This window comes from Loxodonta africana, chromosome 16 (genome assembly GCF_030014295.1).
Source record: "Loxodonta africana isolate mLoxAfr1 chromosome 16, mLoxAfr1.hap2, whole genome shotgun sequence".
NCBI lineage: Eukaryota > Metazoa > Chordata > Mammalia > Proboscidea > Elephantidae > Loxodonta > Loxodonta africana.
In genome coordinates this window covers 8925627-8946440 of record NC_087357.1, presented here as the reverse complement: position 1 = coordinate 8946440, position 20814 = coordinate 8925627, and the positions used below count along the sequence as shown (strand labels likewise).

General features: G+C 44.1%; 1 protein-coding gene across 3 annotated transcripts in view; it reads left to right on the top strand.

Annotated features, from left to right (window-relative positions):
• The window catches only part of DOCK1 (dedicator of cytokinesis 1), a 542476-nt gene that overhangs the window by 64370 nt on the left and 457292 nt on the right, over nt 1–20814 (top strand). For all 3 annotated transcript variants that reach the window (XM_064269186.1, XM_064269185.1, XM_064269187.1), the window contains exons 3-10: nt 60–100; nt 3427–3482; nt 6942–7038; nt 9614–9762; nt 13587–13722; nt 14572–14729; nt 15913–15994; nt 16437–16572. In XM_064269186.1, the coding sequence (XP_064125256.1) occupies nt 60–100; nt 3427–3482; nt 6942–7038; nt 9614–9762; nt 13587–13722; nt 14572–14729; nt 15913–15994; nt 16437–16572 (855 nt within the window). The remainder of the gene's footprint in view (nt 1–59; nt 101–3426; nt 3483–6941; nt 7039–9613; nt 9763–13586; nt 13723–14571; nt 14730–15912; nt 15995–16436; nt 16573–20814) is intronic.

Below are 20814 nucleotides of genomic sequence, written 5' to 3'. Positions count from 1 at the left end.
TATTGTAACAACCCTGTTATGTCTCCTCCAACTCACTGTTCAACTTTGTGTTTGTTTAGGATGGTACAGAGGCTACACCTTAAGAAAAAAATCTAAGAAGGTAAGTCCTTCTTTCCATGAAACACAATGCATGTCCTTTCCTAAATCAGACTGTGAGAGGAAATCAATTCCATCTCATTTGTGCCTAAGAATTTTACATCTCTCTCTCTCTCTCTTAATTTAAAAAATATATGGGTTGAAATGTGGAGCTGACTTGAATTATTTTCATCTGAGCAATATTTGAGGCAGAAATTGCAGCCTCGTTCCCGTGGGTGAATTGCTGGGCTGTGATATGGTGCTGGCTGCTTATCATAAAAAGTGGCCTTGTCTTCGTTTCCTGATAGAATTTTACATCCTATTTAGACACTGGGTGTGTAAGAGAATCATCTGAGTATAGTGACTTCAGAAAAAAAGACACTGCCCGTGATTTTCAGTCGTACCCTTTATGATACATTAACAAACTTGCTGAGTATCCCTCTTGCTCAGGGATAGTTTTAAACTCTTTAAGTTGGTTGCAAAAGAAAGAACTTCTGCTTTCCCAGGACCACTTGCGTGCATGGTCCTTTGATCTTCTGAAATGAAGACGTGTAATTACACCTCAGATCTTTGTGGTGGGCACTCCCGTACACAATTCTGTTGTGGCTCTTCCATTCTTAGCTTCATAAAACCTAATTATGGTTCTTCTGTTTCGTGCTACAGTGTTAAGATTTTGAAGTAATGTCCATTTGAAGCTGCGGTTAGGCTGTCCACGGTAACTTATGCATCTTAATATCTAATTATGCTGGACAGATGGTTCGTTTTATTTCTGTTTTTACATTTGCCTCTCATTATCACCTCACTGGGCTGGACTTCTGGTTGTGGCCCAGAGTCTATACTTCAGGTTTTTGACGTCCAGCAGCTCCAGGGCCTTTCTGTACTGCTGTCTCCAGAGCCGCCAGGCTGTGCCAGGCCAGGAGGAGCTGTGAGGGCTGAGGAGATGCTCATCCTTGAGGAGAACACTTGCTTGGGTGAGGGGCCAGGCTGATGTCCATTCCAGGCTTCCCCACACATAGCCAGTCAGGGTTGATGTTGTCCTGTGAGACACGCTGTTAGGAATGTTGGCTAGCCAAGTCTGCAGATGGAACAAGACCTCGGTCATGGGTTGAATTGTGTCCCCCCCAGAAAACTGCCAACTTGGCTGGGTCACGATTCCCTTGTGTGGTTGTATGATTGTCCGCCATTTTATCTTCTGATGTGATTTCCTTATGTGTTGTAAATCCTGTCACTATGATGGAATAAGATGGATTAGTGGCAGTTATACTGATGAAGTCTACGAGATTAGATAGTGTCTTAAGCCATTCTCTTTTGAGATATAAGAAAGAAGCGAGCAGAGAGACATGGGGACCCCATACCACCAAGAAATCAGTGCTGGGAGCAGAGCGAGTCCTTTGGACCTGAGGTTCCTGTGATGAGAAGCTCCCAGACCAAGGGAAGACTGATGACAAGGACCTTCCTCCAGAGCCCACACAGAGAGAAAGCCTTCCTCTGGAGCCAATGCCCTGAATTTGGGTTTGTAGCCTACTAGACAGTGAGAGAATAAATTTCTCTTTGTTAAAGCCATCTACTGGTGGTATTTCTGTTGTAGCAGCACTAGATGACTAAGACAACCTCCTACCCCCAGCCCACCCAGCTCTGATTCACAGAAACGGGCTACCCATCTGGGTTACATGTTCCTACACATCCAATGACCTGGGTGGAATGTGACATGTGGACAAGACAGATGCCAGCCAGGCGGACAGTGGAACACGTTTTCCTAAGGAAAGTTCTGTTTTCACATTTATTTCCCCTTCTGTAATCACAAGTATATTCCCGCAGATGAAACCCTCAGCTTCATCTGTGCAAGCCACACTTGAAGACCAGTAAAAAAGAGATTAGAATCATGGCCCATTGTCCCCCTCACCCACCGGTCCTCCCATCTCCACATATGACAAACCTGTAGTTCCACTTCGATATTGATTTGGGATTTGTTGACCTGGTGGTGCAGTGGTTGAGAGCTTGGCTACTGACAAAAAGGTCAACAGTTTGAATCCACTGGATACCCAGTGGGGCAGTCCTACTCTGTCCTGTACGGTTGCTGTGAGTCAGGATTGACTTGACTGCAGCAGATTTGGTTTTTTTGGTTGTCCCCAATTTTGAATCTTTCCCATCTCCCCAGTTCCTCCCCCAGCAGAGTCCTTCCTGTCCTGCACCTTTAGGAATCCTTGAGACATTAGAGCTGACTAGCAGCGTAGCAGATTTCCACCTCGCCTTCCATTTGGGTCACCCCAGTGCAATACTGAACAGGTTTCAGCAGAGCATCCGGACTAAGACAAGCTAGGAGGAAAGGTCTAGTGATCTGCTTTCTCAGGTCAGCCAGCCTGCCTGCTGGTGTTTGAAATGCCGGTAGCTTCCAGCAGCGTAGCAACATGCAAGCCACCACGGTATGCCTTGAGGACAGGCGGGTGGTGGTGGGAATGTAGAGCCCTCTGTAAGCGTCAGCTACTCCCATCCCAGTAGTCGTGCAGATTGGGTGAATCCGGCCCACCTTCCTGTAGTTTAGCAGATGGCCCCCCTGTTTGGAGCTTCATGAGAAAGTTCCAGCGGTTTTTCAGTAAGTAGTCAGTACACACGTGACCAGCTTTTGAGGGCAATTGCATCATGGATTTTTGGAAAGGGGAAACTGTCAGAGACCATCATCCAAAATTGTTCTTTGGCCCCCTGGACACCTTTTTAGCTCAGTAATGAAGTGACTCCTGAGGTTCACCCTTTAGCGAAAGATTAGACAGGCCCGTAAAACGAAAAGAGACTAAAGGAGCCAACTGCCCAGGGCAAGGACGAGAAGGCAGGAGGGGACAGGAAAGCTGGTAACAGGGAACCCAAGGCTGGGAAGGGAGAGTGTTGACTTGTCATGGGATTGTTAACCAATGTCACAGAACAGTTTATGTATGAACTGTTTAATGAGTTGCTGGTTTGTTCTGTATACCTTCATCTAAAGGACATTAAAAAAAAGAAATTGTTTAGGGATCAGTTGGTGTTCCTCTACTAGAGTCAAGGTCAGAGGTAAAAGGAGCTGTGACCTGCAGAGAAGACAGAGGACTTGTGGAAATTTTCCTTTGCAAAAAGTGTGCTTTTCTCTTCTAAACCATCAGCAGCTGCTTTGAAATGCTAGCTGATTGTGTTGCCCCCTTTTACACTTCTGTGTGTTTTCTTTGATAGGATGCAGATGAGACTTGTGAAATTAAGAGTGATCCAACCACTCTGACCCCTGACTTTTCTCTGTGGGCGCGGAGGGGTGGGGAAGCAGCCGTTTGATTGGCAGTCAGTTTTCATATTGATAATACAAATAACTATCTTTCTTTCCTCCCAAAGGGTATATTTCCTGCTTCATATATTCATCTTAAAGAAGCGATAGTCGAAGGAAAAGGGTGAGTCTGATCTTGAAGTTTAGACAGAGACATAGAGTGATTATATTTGGCCATGTTGCTCTTGTGTGTGGCTGGGCAATATCGAGGTGTGGGTTAAGAGCAGGCGTGTGATTGCGTATGATGGAACAAGAGTTTTGAGGGGAGAGAGGAGACCTCTAAATGAGAGCTGTGAATGACGTGGCTTTTGATCCTTTGAAGAAGCTCGTGCTCCTTGAACCTCAGATTTTTGGAAGCCCTGGTGCTCTGGGCTTCCTCTGTGAGCCAAGAGGTTCCACACTCACAGCTCTGGATCCATTTTCTGGAAGGGTCTTTGGGCTGCGGCACGAATGGCATTGAGGGTGAAGCAACAGTTGTTAAATTGGGACATGTGTGAATTTACTTTCTGTTTTTTTTGATTATGATGTATGTTTCTTAGAGGTCATAAAACTTATGTATAAGATCATTAAAAGGACGTTTGTGAAGCAGGCGCCCATTAGGCGGGAATGGCAAGTGAATAACCAGGTGTGAACTTAGAAGAAGGAACATTAAAATGTTTCCTTTTTTTTGTCTCTGCTACATCTTCACACTCAGTTAAATATGTAAATTATAAAATTACTAATCATATGATTACTGCATAATGACATCTCTTTGGCTGATTACAAAATTGCCTTTCCAAGCACTGTACTTTTAACATGCAAAAAGGGCTAGCTGGGGTTCTCTAGTTCCATGATGCGAGATTAAAACGAAGAACATAATTTAGAGGCATACATGGGATGGCCTGCAATCTGCCTTTTTTTTAAAATCCAGATAAAATGCTTTATATGCCAAGTTACCGTGGGAAGAAAGAAAAACCCATCTTTTGGAACTTTCCTCTAATTGTGGGGATAACTGGAGTAAAGTGTGCCTTGGATGTATTTTACATGGGTTTGCATCTGAAGCCTGATATAAGCCGATTCTGTGTGATTACATCTTTCTTATACGGTAGAATATATGTAAAATGGACATAAGTGATAAAGCATAATGATAAAGTGAACCAGAGATTATTTTCATTCTTAGTAAATAAAGGGAGCCACACCCAGACAGACAGACAGACAGAGACACATTGGGTTGATGTTACCTGGCCACACTCTGCTTCATCCACCAAACCTGGTTACCTAGCTGCTACCTCCTTGTGAAGACCCTCCTGCCTTCAGGCCTGACAGCTGCTCTCAACTCCTACTTTTCTTTTGACCTCCAGATATCTGTGGATGTCTGCCTTTCCTTGTTTTCTCCTGGTCCTTCCTTCTTTATAGTGTGGGTCGCTCTTTCATCCCTTGCCTGCCTGCCTCCTTGCTCTCAGAGTTCATTATCCTGCCTCTCTCTTGTGTAATCTCTCTCTCTTTCATGTTGTCTCTTGTGGAGTCTCTCTGGCATAGTCTCTCTCTTGCAGGGTCTGTCTCTTGCAGAGTCTCTTTCTGCATGGTTTCTCTTTCTCTCTCTTTTGCAGAGCCTCTCTTTTGTAAGATCTCTTATGGTTCTCTCTCTCCCACATGAGCTTTCTCTTGCAGGGTCTCCCTTTTGAGAGGGTCTCTGTTGTTCTCATATCTTTAGCTCTTCCCTCGCTATTAGTACTGCTCACATCCGGATCTCTAGCCCTGATTTCTCTCTTAAGGTCTGGTTTGATCTCCCAGGGCCCAGTTACTGACAATAATCACGGCTGTTGGCTGAGCGTCCACTGTGTCCCTTGCTCTCTTGCAGCTGCTCTGCCTGGCGTTCTTTCCCTCAGTCTTATCAACAAGGCAGGCATCTGCTGGGTGGATGTATTGCTGATATCCCGGCCGGTGGCAAGGTGGTTACAAAGATAACACAATACAGCGAGATCAAACACTTCCAAGCTGGTTTGCACGTTAGTCCCAGGGACAGGTCAGGGCTAGCAAGGGGACGGATGGGAAGAAGGAACTGGATTGAGGCCAGGGTGTGGCTCATGGAGCGAGACCACTATCCACTGATGCGGGTTGGGTACTAACTGGACTGCACCTTCTAGGAGCCAGCGTGAAGAGCCCAGTGTAAGCAGTAGGAGACTCGGCATCTGTAAGGCGGAAACAAACCAGTTGCTGATGAGATGTAGTCACACTGTGAGCTGAGAGAAATTTCTCCCCAGAGGCTTTGCAAGGATGACACTGAATAGTATAATGAACATCATTTTTACCAGCATCCGTCCAGGGAGACCTGGTGACAGACTTGACAGGGCTGTTTTAACAGTTGTGTCCCTTAATAAACCCTAAAGGAGTCACACCTGAGGGGAGTTCCCAAAAGTGGTTTTATGGGGGGTAGTCTTGGGAGCATGCCTCCCTTAGACACCTGATCCCTGCTGCCCAGGGTGGCACATGCTGCTCGAACTTTCCACAGAAACTGGCTTTCTCCTAGGGACTCCACTGTTTTGTCCTTTGGTGCTTACTACCATTCATAGGTCCCTGTAGGTCTGAACCCCAGTTGTGAGCCACGGCCAGCGTCTTTCCCACTGGTCAGGTGTCATGCAAATAAAAGCATGTAGGTGACACCTACTCCGTGTCCCTGGACATTCCATGCTGGTTGGAGTCTTGTCTGTTCAGGACACACAGAGAACCTCTGAAGCCAGGTGGCCTGCCTTCACAAGCCACAAACTGAATCTCTGCCCCCAGTCCCAAACCTTCTGAGTCCTGTTCAGTGCAGAGCCTGACCCCGAGCATCAGTCAAAGGTTCACTTTTTGTGGTGGCAGAAAGGGTAGGCAGATAATCAGAGCTGGGATCAGAGAGGGCATCTGTGGACCTCTGAAAGCTGTAACCTCTCTGCTATTTCACCAAGGATGCCTTCGTCGTGTATTATCATATAATGAGTTTTGTGCCTGACCGAAATGTAAAAATAATCTCGACCCAAACATGCATTTTAATGCCACCAGACTGGTTGTAATTTATGGCATCTATATAAAAAAAAAAAAAAATTTTTTTTTTATAAGATAGATGGGCACACAGATTATGAATATACTTCCCAAACCTTGATCTTTGGAGGACTTTAATGGGATGTTTGCCTCCTCCATTTTGCCTTGACATGTGAGGGGATGGCTTACATGCAGGATCATGTATGAACATTCTCAAGTCTGTGCAAATACTGGAGCCCTGGTGGTACAGTGGTTAGGAGCTTGGCTGCTCGCCAGAAGGTGGGCAGTTCAAATCCACCAGCTGCTACTTGGAAACTGTATGGGACAGTTCTGCTCTGTCCTATAGGATTGCTTTGAGTCGGAACTGACTTGATGGCAATGGTTTTGTTTTTTTTTTTAAACAAATACTACTCATTGTTCTTAGATGCGTGTGCTTATATGTATGAACACTGTCCTATTTTTATCTCTTCTTTCCACCTGCCTGAGCGTCGAACTCAGTGGCCTGACCGGGAATTTACAAGGTGAAGACCTTAGTGGTTCATGCAGCCGTGGACTGAGATGTTTTTCCTTCTCTTCACCCCAGGCAACATGAAACAGTCATTCCAAGTGACCTCCCACTCATCCAGGAAGTCACCACGACGCTTCGGGAGTGGTCCACCATCTGGAGACAGCTCTATGTGGTGAGGAAGCGGGATTCTAACTTGGGGTGGACACAGAGAGTGGTCACTTTGGACCTTTGTAGAATGTTTTTCCTTTCCCCAGGAACCTCCAAGGTAAAGGGTCTTCACTCAGTAAGGGCAAAGAAAGCAGCATGGCCCCATTCACTTGGCTGCCGTTGGGGCTGTATGCACTTTGACCTGCTTTCTGTGGTTTTTTTGGGTGGGGTGGGCTGTGCTGACTGTAATGAAGTGAACTGTGAAGAAAGGAGCCGCGGAATTCACCTTTCCCTGTGTCCTAAAGGGAAATGCGGTCACTTCAGGGCCCCTGGAAAACAGGAGCAGGCCATCGCATTGATCTAACGTTACATTTTACATTCTGATCATGAAAACTAAAATCTGCTTTGAAACCATAATAGGTGCACTTTTAGAAATGCAATAGAGGGTTATTGTTATTTTTGTGATTGTCTGGCTGCAGGTAATGCCTCTTATTGTTTGGAAAAAACGACATCATCTCTGTTTAACCACGTTTGCCCCGAGGCTGGAGGTATTTGACATTCCAGCGTCGTGGGCCGTTGTCCGTTCCCCCGACCATGAAAGGAGTGTTATTAATGCAGAGAGGTTGAGGCCCCGACATCTTCCATTTCCTTTTCCCACGGGGTATTTCTGTTCACATAAATTCAGATTTGCAGAAGATTATCTTTTGTTAAGCCTCTGTTTCTATTCAGAGTGTTGATTTCTTATATGCTAATGTCTCCAACGCAGAGCCAGAGCTCTGGAAGAAGTCAGTGCGTTAATTTCTTGGGAGCAGAGAAAGCTTCCTGAAGTCCCGCAGCTGCTGGCTGGGCAGGCTGCTCTTTCTGATTATACAGTGGTTTCCTACAAATGCACAGTAATAAGCGGTTGCCTAATTGTTCATCAAACGCACTGAAAAACCTAAAAGCATAAAGTTAGCCATGAATGTTTTGTGTAAATCTGAGCAATTTTGTAAGTCGGTGTTTCATGTTCAACTTAGCAATTTTTTTAAACAAAAATATGGCAACAAAACAAACAGGAGTCGAAGCTGACTAATAAGTCAGCGGACCTGGCTGCAGCCCTCCAAGTCTGGAATGCAGATTTCTAATGATCACCTTGGTTTCCTTTTAAAAACCTCATTCGCTTCTTATGGACTTACACTGTGTGATTTGTGCAAAGCCAAGACAAAATCTTTTAATATTTTTATATGTGTTCTTTGCTTTGCCCTGTGGTTGTAGACAAATGGGCAAGATTTAAAGGATATTGGATGTTTGATATGGCTTTAGGAAAATGGACAAGGAGAACTAGTAAGAGGGAAATGAAAATAATTTTGGGAAAAAAAAATCATTCATTTTGACCATTTAGTTTCTTTTCTGTTTAAAAAGTTAAAATTAGCATAATGTTATGAAGAATAGCTTATAAAACAGCCTGTTAGGGTATTACATGGTGGGGAGGTGGGATCTCAGGAAGGTCAAATACTAGAAATAGTGGAATAGGGGAGGGGTTCTGATGTATAGACAGAAAGCAAGGCAAGTTACTTATGAGTCAGTTCCTACTCATGGTGACTTTGTGTGCAGACTAGAACTGCCTCATAGGGTTTTCATGGCTATGACCTTTCAGAAGCAGATTGCCAGGCCTTTCTTCCAGGGTGCCCCTGGATGGGTTTAAACCACCAGCCTGTCAGTTAGGAGCCATGCACCTAACCACATGTACCACCACAGACTCCTCAGATATTTAGAGGGGAAGTTATTTTAAAAAGCAGCAATGAGCACACTTTAATCTTTTAAAGGGATTATGATGTTAACAATTTTATCAAATTAGGTTCCACCTAGATTTCGTGGAAAGAAAAAATAACCCCAATCTACTTGATGGATTGGTACTCTTGGAACTGCAAAATGGTTGCTTTTCTGTGTACCAACAATCTCACCACAATATGTGGATGACCATAAGCAGTGTGGATTTTGTGTCTTACTCGCGTTTTCCTTTGGCATGAGGGAGCCAGGAGCTTGTAGAGGGAGATTCAGATTCTGGCCGAAGTGTCTCTGTGTGCTGTATTGGCGTTTGTCTCCATAGCTCAGCTGAATGAAAGGCCTAGGAGCTCAGCTTCACCGAGTGCAGAGAATGGCCCAGGGCACAGGGTGGATGGTAGGTAAGTTGTGGGATTCAGATCTTCAGGCTCGGAATATTTAAAGGTACTTTAAGACTTGTCCATCCTTGAGCCAGACATGGGAAGCTCATGGGGTGGACTTTGAAGTTCAAAGTCGGTTCCTGCTGTGGTCACCTATTTGACTCAGTGGTGTCTACTCTGGAATGTTGGATGGCATATTGAAGTTACGTATTTCTTTTTATCCTTTTAACTTTTTAGTGTTTCATCAGACTCAAATCCTGTATAATGTTTTCCAGTTTCATGCCAAAAACATCTTTCAATTTGACATTAATTAAATCCCTTGATATAAAGCATAAAGTACATGTGTATTTGAGAAGAAAAATCCATCTACGCCAGGCTATTTTATGTTCTTTACAAGGCTGTGTTACACCCAAATCTTGACAATTGCTTTTTTTTCCTTCTTTCCCCCCTATATAGCAAGATAATAGAGAGATGTTCCGTAGTGTGCGGCACATGATCTACGACCTTATTGAATGGAGGTCACAGATTCTTTCTGGAACTCTGCCCCAGGATGAGCTCAAGGAGCTGAAGAAGAAGATCACTGCCAAAATTGACTATGGAAACAGGTTTGTTTGTTTGAAAGATGATTTCATGCTTAAGTTATCCGATGTAATAGCATCACCATGACCCTTGACGAGGCCAAAATCACATTTTATGATAAAAACATTTCTGACATCAAAATAATGGCATGGTTTTCGTTTTTGGAAGGATGAGATATTTTCTAGTGTGTTCTGAAAATCAGGAGAGGTTCTCAATTCATTGTTGACATTTCTTCTCTTCACCCTTCAAGTGATAGAGTGATGAAGCAGAGGCCTGGGTAGCTTGTGATTTCCCCCCAGTGAGGACTTTTTATTCTGGGCTCACAGTATTTGACTCCTTTCTATAGAGTCCTAGGTTCTCAGAGTTGGAAGGGACAATAGAAATCATCAGGTCATGCCTACCAGTTCTAGTAAAGAAGGATACACCGAAAAACCAGTTGCCGTGTAGTGGCCTCCAACTCCTGGAGACCCCACGTGTGTCAGAGCAGAACTGTGATCCGCAGGGTTTCCAGTGGCTGATTTTTCACGAGTAGATCACCAGCTCTTTCTTCCGTGGTGCCTCTGGGTAGACTCGAACCTTTGCACCACCCAGGAACTCCAAACAAAAATATAAAAAATATAGCCCAGTTAAATTTGAATTTCAGATAAACAAGGAATAATTGCTTTGCATATCTCATGTAAAAGCTCACCTCTACAGGACCTCTGTGGCAGGTGTCGACCCAGCTCTGCACGAATGCCTTTCGTGATAGCACGCTCACCACCCCCATACAGCTGTGCATTGCAGGGTACCAGATGTTTTCTGATACTGAAAGGAAATCAGCTACTCTGACCCTAATTTTGCCCATTATGTAGCCATAACAAGGCCATGCCTTTTCTTGCCTGATAACTATCTGGTTGTTTACATAATGTCAGAGCTGCAGGAACACTTAAAGTTCATTGGTCACAAGGTTCCCAAATGCCAGCCTGTATCTGAATCATTTGGAGAGGCTTCAAAATGCAGAATCATGGGCCCCATGCCTTAAAATTCTTATTTGTGTGGGATGCTGGTTGGAAATCTCAGTTTTTAAAAATATTGTTGACTTATGATGGACAGTGGGTTGGAATATTTCCAGTTTAGTCCATCCCCTTCATTTACACCTTGGGATCTGGAGCTCAGAGACTGAAGGAGATTTGCCTTCAATAACACAGCTTAAAGGAGTCCTGGGTGAATTAAAGACACTTGATGGAAAACAAGAATCATACTTTCGTTTTCTGCTAATTCATATTTTCATGTGTGAAGTTTCTTAAAGTAACACTCTTCATAAGAAGTATGGATTAGAAATGCTACAGGAGAAGGTTTTTGTTTTTTTTTCCTGGGAAGCCAGAGACTTCTGTGTATTGGGTATTAGATATTGCTGCAGTGAAACCCATTTCAAGACCACCTGCTAAAAAAGTCAACCTTTTGGAGCTTTGATTTTATGTTCTGTTGGAGGATCGTATTTTGAACTTATTTTCCGGGGCCACCTGTTTACGGTGGCTGCAGGAAGCTACCAAAATACATTATGTCTTGAAACAATCTTGTTAAGAAGGGAAGTGTTTCCAAATGCAATTTACTATTTTGATAGGAAATGCAGTCCTTAATAAGACAGTTTTTGCCGTAGGAGCTCAAGACTATACCATAATTTCTACAAGCCTACAACTCTACTTTGTGAGTATCTATCTAGTCCCTGCTTGAGAAAACAAAACAATCAAAATCGAATCGCAGTGTTGCAGGTTTGGTTGTAAGATGGGTGGATTTAATAAGGACAAGGTGTTTTGTGCCTTTGCTCGTCTATGATTTAGGTGCTCTTGCCTTTTTTTATTTCTTGGGGGTGGGAGGTTATGAGAACCATTTGAGAATGTGATGAAGGTTATGAGCCATCTCTGTAGAAAAAATGCACAGTGCGTTGTAGGTTTGCCCACCCCAGCACTGACTGCACCCTGCATAAGCTCTGACTCCGCCCACACCAGCACTGACTGCCCACACCAGCACTGACCCCGCCCACACCAATACTGACCCCGCCAGCACCAGCACTGATCCCACCTTCACCAGCACTGACCCCATCCACACCAGGACTGACCCCGCCTGCACCAGCACTGGCCCCACCCAAACCAGCAGTGACCCTGCCTATATTAGAACTGACCCTGCCCTCACCAGCACTGACCCCGCCTGTACCAGCACTGACCCCGCCCACACCACCACTGACCCTACCTGCACCAGCACGGGCCCCACCCCAACCAGCACTGACCCCGCCCACACCAGCCCTGACCCCCCCCCCCGCACCAGCACTGATCATCACTCCCCCACTCCTACCCCCCCCCCCCCCGCACCAGCACCGACGCCGCCCACACCTGCACTGACTCCTCTCAGGAGCCTGTTCAGGGCAGAGATAGAAAAAAAAAAACTGTAATATTTGGGAGGGGAGCGTCTGCCTCATCAGTGAAACATAAAGACAGCTAATGCGAGCTTAAAAGGTAGATTTTTTAATGCCTCTTTCGATTGCTATTGAGGAGGCCCACAAACACTGCAACCCCTGAAGTTGTTTTCACTCAGCGTGAAAAGCCTCTGTTTTTTTAAAAGCCTGTTTACCTTCATGCTGCTGCCAGGTAGGTGGTCCTGCTTCAGCATTGGTGGAATTTGCTCAACAGATATTAAAAGAAAAAAAAATGTGACTTTTTAAATTGCCTTCCAAATTTTGCAGTGGTCCAGCATAGCTCCCAAAACTAAAAGTTGACAGGTTACCAGATTTCCTATCTAGCTGCAGGGCCTGTCATCTTGGGAAGAAGAGAAGGACTCTGAGGTTAGTTTGTCTGATTGGAGTGTTTATTGACAATTTAACTTACCTCTAAATTGAAATTTATCTCAAAAGACATTTTACCTTGTCGTATGGCTAACAAAAATGAGATCGAAAAGCCAGGATACGAGCCATCCATGGTTAATTTCCTGCCCTATAATCTGCATGTCGTATTAAAAAGAAAACCAGAACACAGCACCATAGCACAGCTCATTTTTTTCTTGGTATAATTGACTTAGTTTATTCTTTAAGAAAAAAAGTAAAAATCACCAGACAATTTAGTTGGATTTGGGGAATTGGAGAGAATGTTGCCCAAAAATAATTCCAGATATAGGCTGAAGAGATTATTAGCCAGATGTTGCTTATGGTTTAAGTTGGCTGCTACCTTTAACTCCCTGGCCAGGAAGTTGGTTAAAACTATTCTGTATAACTTCCATGTGCCTGGCATTCAAGCATAACAGAACATCTTTATTGAAAATCTTTTGATGAGCTAATTTAGAGAACTGACTGTAGGTTGGAGGAAAGCAATGTGGTGGAACCTTCTAGAGACAGCGGTGAGTAAAGAGGGAGGAGATTGTGTTCCTGCTCCAGCTTCCTTTCCCTCCCTCCCTCCCCAGGACCAACCGTAACAACCAAAACTGCCAGCTTTATGTGTTTGGTCCTCGGAATGTGTGTGCACGCACAAATACCCAAATGTCTGTATATACACATAGTACATAGAACCAGTGAGCTTTAAACTGTCCATATTTTACATAATAATTACTAATGTATTTCACTTGGGCTTTGTAGCTCTGTCAAATTTCTCGTTGGAAGGAGAAGTCACTATGGCAAATTGAAGTAAAAAATGAGGAAATCGTACCTCCCTTAAGGGGACACACTTTGAGTTAAAGAAAATGACCTCGTAGAATTACGTTCCCTGATAGTTGTCAGTGACCCGAAACTTCTGTGACGTTTTCATCTGCTCAGCAACTGAATTGGTCTCGAGAATTGCAGCTCCTTGGTTTGTGTCCAGGAAGTACTGAATCCTTCTTGTTCTAGAATTCTTGATTTGGACCTGGTGGTGAGGGATGAAGACGGGAATATCTTGGATCCAGAGCTCACCAGCACAATCAGTCTCTTCAGAGCTCACGAAATAGCTTCTAAGCAAGTGGAAGAAAGACTACAAGAAGAGAAAGTAAGTCCAACTCTCTGTAAACGACGAGGCGTCTTTGGAGTACTTTTTCTCAGCAATGGTTTGCAGCATTGGTAGAATATAAAGGATGGCCAGAGTTTGCACTACAAAAGGACCCACAAAGAACAGCTACACAGTGTGTTTCATATGATGACCTTTGGAATGGAGCCCAGGGGTAAAACTTGTTGATGACATGAGAGGGTTTTATCACTCCAGGGTAGTGCGTTCTTCTTCCTACCTATCAAGTGGGAAACAGTACTTGATTCTGCATTTCCTCTTTGATAGGGATGGGCTCCGTGAGGGAGGAAACACAGGCCTTACAGATCTATTTCACCTTCATGGCCTTTAATGATATTTTATATATAGTAAACCAAAAAAAAAAATAAAGAGAGTCAGAAATTGACTGAGCTGTCCATTCATTCAGCAAGTAGTTATTGAGTAGCTGCTATGTGCTAGGTACCGAGGACATAATGATGAATGCGACAGAGATGTCCTTGAATGTTTAGTTTAATGGAGGAACCAATAATTAAAGAAGTAACTACACATACAAATAGATAATTACCATTCTGATTCATTGATTGGACACTGGAAAGTTGTATATCTCTGAACAAAAGACTCAGTATAAACTGTTAAGGGGTGTGAACATTGCACAGGATGGTATTTTGTTTCCCCTTGGGTGGGTGCATGTCTTGAGAATGTGAACTGGGTACAAGTAACTGACCGTAGGGATGACTTCGCTGTGCTGTGCCAACTAGTTGCAAACTGTCTTTTACTGTGTATGGGATAAAAAAAAGCATGTGTTCCTGATGAGTATTGCCAGTATTGACCTTCTCTTTTATTTCCCAAATACAGTCCCAGAAGCAGAATATAGATATTAACAGACAAGCCAAGTTTGCCGCCACCCCTTCTTTTGCCTTGTTCGTCAACCTCAAGAATGTGGTTTGTAAAATAGGAGAAGATGCGGAAGTGCTCATGTCTCTCTATGACCCTGTGGAGTCCAAATTCATCAGGTTGGTGACGTGCCTGGGCTCTGTCTTTCCTCTTGGTTAGTGGACCACCAAAACGTCTTGCTCTTACGGGGAACTCTTGGGCCATCAGCTGGGCAGACCTCCCTGAGCAGCTGGCTGAGGTGCTCTTTCTGGACGGTGAGATGTACCTGGACGTTGTGATTTCAGGTTGCTTGGACTCCAGGTTGGGGGAAGTCTTCCCATACCTTTGTGTGTGTGTTGATGGTTGATTACGAAGCTCTAATGGCCACGGGTGCAGTCTTTTGCTATTTTAAAGACCTAACTAAAGATTTTTTTTAACTAAAGATTGAAGTAATACTCTGTCTTCTGTGTTGTCTTGATAAGGTTTTATATCTGGACTCCCCAAATATCACCCTTTGCTCAATCTTGGTTTTTTGAAATTTGGTCTCCGTGAATGTCATTTCTGTGACCTTTGTCTTGCTGCTGTTCCTCCAGGATGATTGACTGGAATACTGGAAAATGGGGCCTGCCACGTGAAAGTCCTCAATTGTCACTTGTTGAATGAAAACATTGTCACACCCACCTCTGCCATTCCTGCCATTTCTGCTGTGGTAGTTTCTTTCCTAGTTCTTGCGTTTGGCCCTTAATATACCTTTCCCTTTGTCCAGAAGGAAAAAATATTGTTTATATTATGTGTGAAGTGTTTTTGTGTGTTTTAAATTCCAATATCTCCATTTTAAATAATCTTACAATGTAAAAACTTAGCATATGACGGGAAAGAGAACATGGGTGAATTTCCTTCTCACGTACCGTAAGGAGTTTATTTCCTCTTGTCCAAGTATTCCATTAGTATTTTTATGTTGTATTTGGTTTGGCAGAGGCTCTGAAATAAACAGTAACTGTGTTGAATTTTATACAATGGTCATTCTAAAAGAATAAATATGCTTTTAAAATAATGAACTTTGAAATGCCATCTGCCAATAATTCCATTGTAATTAGAACTCAAGGTATTCAAGAAGACCAAGGATTTTGTGTAGTCCTCAAATATTGCATTGTGTGGGAAATTATATGTTGATTAGAGTGTAGCTCTGTTTAATATTGTTGGTATTTTTATAAGCAGTGGACACCTCTGGTATTAATTGTAAGTCAATGTGGATGGACATTCGATAAGCTGTTATATTTGGAAAATTAAATTGCTTTGATTTCTTCCTTTTTTTTTTTTTAGTGAAAACTATCTGGTTCGCTGGTCAAGTTCAGGATTACCTAAAGATATAGACAGATTACATAATTTGCGAGCTGTTTTTACCGTAAGTACACCACTGATGCTCATTTTAAATACTGACCATTCTGATGGCTAATTTTAGTGACCTCCCTGTGTCTGCTTACCACACTGGCAGGTGGTCCTCAGGTTGCCTGTAACAAATGTTAATTTAGTAATGATATAAAGCCTTCCCAGAAACCTTCCAAGTCCTCAGCTACCCTTAGAATCAGCATGACAAAGATTTACCCCTTTTACCACCCAGCGACTCCCTCAAGCTGGTAACTTAAGTGACTCCCTTAAGCTGGTAGCTTCACTTCACATTAATTGAATATTGTTATTCAGTTCTTTTTTGTCATGTGAATAACTTATTAAAATTGCTAAGAAGTGGTAGGAGCAGAGTCTCAATCCATCTGTCTATGGTCTGTTGCAATTGAAACCGTGCTGAATAATGGTTCTCTGAAATAATGTATGGAAATTAATATTTCTAGGACCTTGGAAGCAAAGACCTGAAAAGGGACAAAATCAGTTTTGTCTGTCAGATCGTCCGCGTCGGGCGCATGGAGCTGAGGGACAACAACACAAGGAAGCTGACCTCGGGCTTGCGGCGGCCTTTTGGAGTGGCTGGTAATCCATTTTGCTCGTGCTCCTGAAGAGTTTGAGATCATCAAGTTCACTTTGAATACGAGCTGCTGTTGAATATTGGACAGTGGGCAGCTTTGATTTATAAGCTATTCTGCTGGAGAGAAAAAAAAATTTATTAGGCCTTTTCCCTGAGATTTCAAGTCCATGTGTGGCTCCAGGATGTTTTGGTCCCCATGTGTGATACATAAATCATGTATTTGATTTTAAAATGATCCTGTCTTCTCTTGGCAGGACCCTGACCCACTTCTCAGCCTGCTGGGAAGCCCCAGTCACTGGAGGTTTTCAGGGCTTCTGGACTTGGTGACTGGCTCAGGGTTTGAATTTGTGCAGAGCGGTCAAAGCAGTGGGGAAGTGGAAGGAGAGCAAACCGTGAATGAGATGCAGTTACCTTAAGATAGTTGCTTATTTCTCTCCATATCTGTGCTCTGCTTTTTTGATGACAGTACTAAACAGTGAGAGGTCAATTCTCTGTGTTGAGGAAAGAGAAGTGTCCCCTGGATGTTCTAATTCGTTGTTCCTTTCCATCGTCACTTTCATTTTTCACAATTTTGGGTAATGGTTTTCTCTCATGATTTTATGGCTGCAGGGGAAATTCGTTATCCAGCCCTGTGATATCCGTCCTTGTCCATTTTGTGATTCTTAGGGTTTATGTGAATATAGATATGGAAAAGTTCTTGATTCCTGATAGATAATTATTATCTGAGACAGTAATAGCTATGGAAGACATTCGTTGTCTTGGCTACCAGGAAACTCAGGGCTTAGATTTGTACTGCGTTTCTAAGTCAAGACCTGCCTTGGTGAATATTCTAGATTCTTTTGCAAGCCATACCACATCATTAAAAAAAATGGCTTACTACTGCATAAGCAGTCAATAATAACTCTGATATACAAAAACAAAACAAATCTGTTGCCGTCGAGTCAATTCCTACCCATAGTGACCCTATAGGACAGAGTAGGACTGCCCTGTAGGGTTCCCAAGGAGCGGCTGGTGGATTCGAACTGCTGACCTTTTGGGTAGCAGCCATAGCTCTTAACCACTGTGCCACCAGGGCTCATTTTGTGTGTTTAAACCACCACTGGCCCTAACCCACTCCCTCATCCACCAACCTAATGTTCTCTTTCTTGGTATGAAGGGACATTTCTCATATCTGAGAAAATTACTCAGCTTTTTTGGGAGCCTGTTCTGCCCATCTGAATGCAACTTTAATTGTGACATGCAAATTTAATTTTGAGGCTTTATCCAGAATGACTTCTGCAGGTCTGTGTCGAGAGAACATGATTTTTCAGAATGGACAAAGTGTTCATAGACCTTTAAGCTTTCAGTTCTTTGTTCTCTATTAAAAATAATGTCCCATTTCTTTTTTAAAAATCTTTTCATAATGTAAAAGTGATACAAAATTGTAAAAATTATGGAAAAGACGGAAAGGTATATGTCAAATAGAAGTACTTAGCTTAAGGCAGGACCTTGTGGCATTCTGATGTGTTATTTTTTAGTGTGTTTGTGGTATAATTTTTGAGAACAAAATCAGATCCCACTGTATATTTTTTATCTTTTTTTTAAAGAAGATGCAACATTGTATTGCAAACATTTCATTTTATTGTTAAAAAATAGGATTTTGAGTGGCTGTGACATAGGCTGTGTCGTTGTTTCAGCAATCACTTTGCGATCTGGCAAGTGTGTCCAGCTTTGTGGTACAGTAGGTATGTGATGAACATCTTTGAACTTGAATCTTTGTGGTCACCCACCTGTTTGCTGCGAATAGGTCCCTAGAAGGGGAGTTCCTGAACTCAAGGGTGCGTGCACCTTGGCCATCTCCATGTTTGGTGTCAGTTGCTGGGTAACAAGGTTGTATTGCCGCAGGGCTCCCCAGGGCGATGGGCCTACCTGTCTCCTATCCCCCTTAGCATAGCGTGTTTCTCAACACTCTCTTTTTTCCTGCCTTTGCTTTCTCTGATACCCCTTCACTCTCACCCTGATGCCACCTCCCCTCTTGAATGCATACGTTCCAGCGTAATGGAAGACCACTTGTTTGCTGGCTCATTCTTGCCCTTATACCTGAATGTAGGAGCCCTGGTGGAGTCATGGTTAAGTGCTCTGCAGGTAGCCAAAAGGTTGGTGGTTCAAACCAACCCAGCAGCTCCGTGGGAGAAAGAACTGGTGGTCTGCTCCTATAAAGATGACAGCCTAGAAAACCTACGGGGCAGTTCTACTCTGTCATATATGGTTGCCATGAGATGAAAATCGACTTGATGGTACCTACCAACAACAACATACCTGAATGCAGACACTGGGCCATCAGTTTGGGGATGTTCCCTAATGTCCCTCCGTTCCTTCTTTGGCAACAGGGACATTTTGGGGCCCAAAGTCCAGACTGTGGAGAGAAGTTCCTCAGCACCTGCTGGAGAGCAGTGCGGCATAGTCCTCAGGGCCGCACACTGAACGTGACTCTCCAGCTCTCCTCCAAACCTGGGATTGGTTGGCCTGAGATGGCTGTCATTTACTGTGGCAGGACTAAGACTTTTTGCAACAAATTGGTGCCCAGACTGCGGCTGCATTTCTTGCTTGCGGCTGTTCTTCTGCAAAATGTTCCTGAGCTCCTGATGTGTTCTCAGGCTCCTGGTGGGCTCCTGGGCTCCTGGTGTTCTCCTGGGCTCCTGGTGTGCTCTCAGGCTTCTGGTGTTCTCCTGGGCTCCTGATACGTTCCTGAGCTCCTGGTGTGCTCTCAGGCTCCTGGTGTTCTCTTGGGCACCTGGTGCAGCCCTGGGCTCCTGGTGTTCTCCTGAGCTCCGGGTGTGCTCTCAGGCTCCTGGTGTTCTCCTGAACTCCTGGTGTGCTCTCAGGCTCCTGGTGTTCTCCTGGGCTCCTGGTGTGCTCCTGAGCTCCTGGTATGCTCTCGGGTTCCTGGTGGGCTCCTGGGCTCCTGGTGCAGTCCTGGGCTCCTGGTATGTTCCTGAGCTCCTGGAGTACTCTCAGGCTCCTGGTGTTCTCCTGGGCTTCTGGTGTGTTCCTGGGCTCCTGGTTTGCTCCCGTGCTCCTGGTGGGCTCCTAGTGCAGTCCTGGGTTCCTGGTGTGCTCCTGGGCTCCTGGAGTGCCCCTGGGCTCCTGGAGTGCTCTTGGGCCCCTGGAGTGCTCTCAGGTTTCTGGCGTTATCCTGGGGTCCTCGTGGGCTCCTGAGTTCCTGGTGTGCAACTGGGATCCTGGAGCATTCCTGAACTAGGCACTGGGGATGTGGTAAAGGAGTTGGCCAGTCAAGGAGACCCGTAATTGGATGGTAGATGAGTCCCAGGATGGAGGAGAGAGGTCTACAGGCATGTGGAAAGACCACCCAGTATAGACTGGGGTGGGAGGGTGATAGCCTGTGTTCAAACTTCTGTTTTTCTAACCCCTAGCTTGTTGACTGGGCTGCTGCTAAAAATACCCAAGGGTGATTGAACTTTGGCTATAAAACGAGCTCTATTTAATGATTCCCAACTGGTGGTAATAAAGTGATCTCGAGCATATGAACATCTTAACCAAATAAAAGGATCTTAAATTTTTTTTTTTATTATATTGTGCTTTAGGTGAAATTTTACAGCTCATGTTAGTTTCTCATTCAAAAAAAATTTATACTCACCTTGTTATGTGACCCTAGTTGTTCTCCCTGTAATGTGACAGCACACACCTCCTTTCCACCCTGAATTTCCTGTGTTCATTCAGCCAGCTCCTGTCCTTTTCTGCCTTCTCATCTCACCTCCGGACAGGAGCTGCTGATTTAGTCTCGTGTATCTATTTGAACTGAGATGCACACTCTTCACGAGTATCATTTTATATCTTATATTCCAGTCTATTCTTTGTCTGAAGAGTTGGCTTCAGGAATGGTTTTAGCTCTGGGTTAACAGAGGGTCTGAGGGCCGTGTTTTCTGGGGTTCCTACAGTCTCAATCAGACCATTAAGTCTGGTCAATAAAAGGATCTCATGATCCAGGACTAAGTAGTCACCCCCAGAGTGCTTGAAGGTGAGAAATCTCCCTGGTGGAAACCTGAATCCAGGCCGTTAGTCCTCTGAGTAAGTGTGACTTGATTGTTCTGATGCATTTGACATTCTAAACACACTTGTAGGCTCTGTGATCTATGAGTACGCTTGGTTCAGTGGAGTGTGTACCGATAGTGACCCTCAGGACACTGGCGAGCCCAGCAGTAGCTGGGAATGCAGCTTTTCTGGTCCCACATCATCCTATTTTTTTG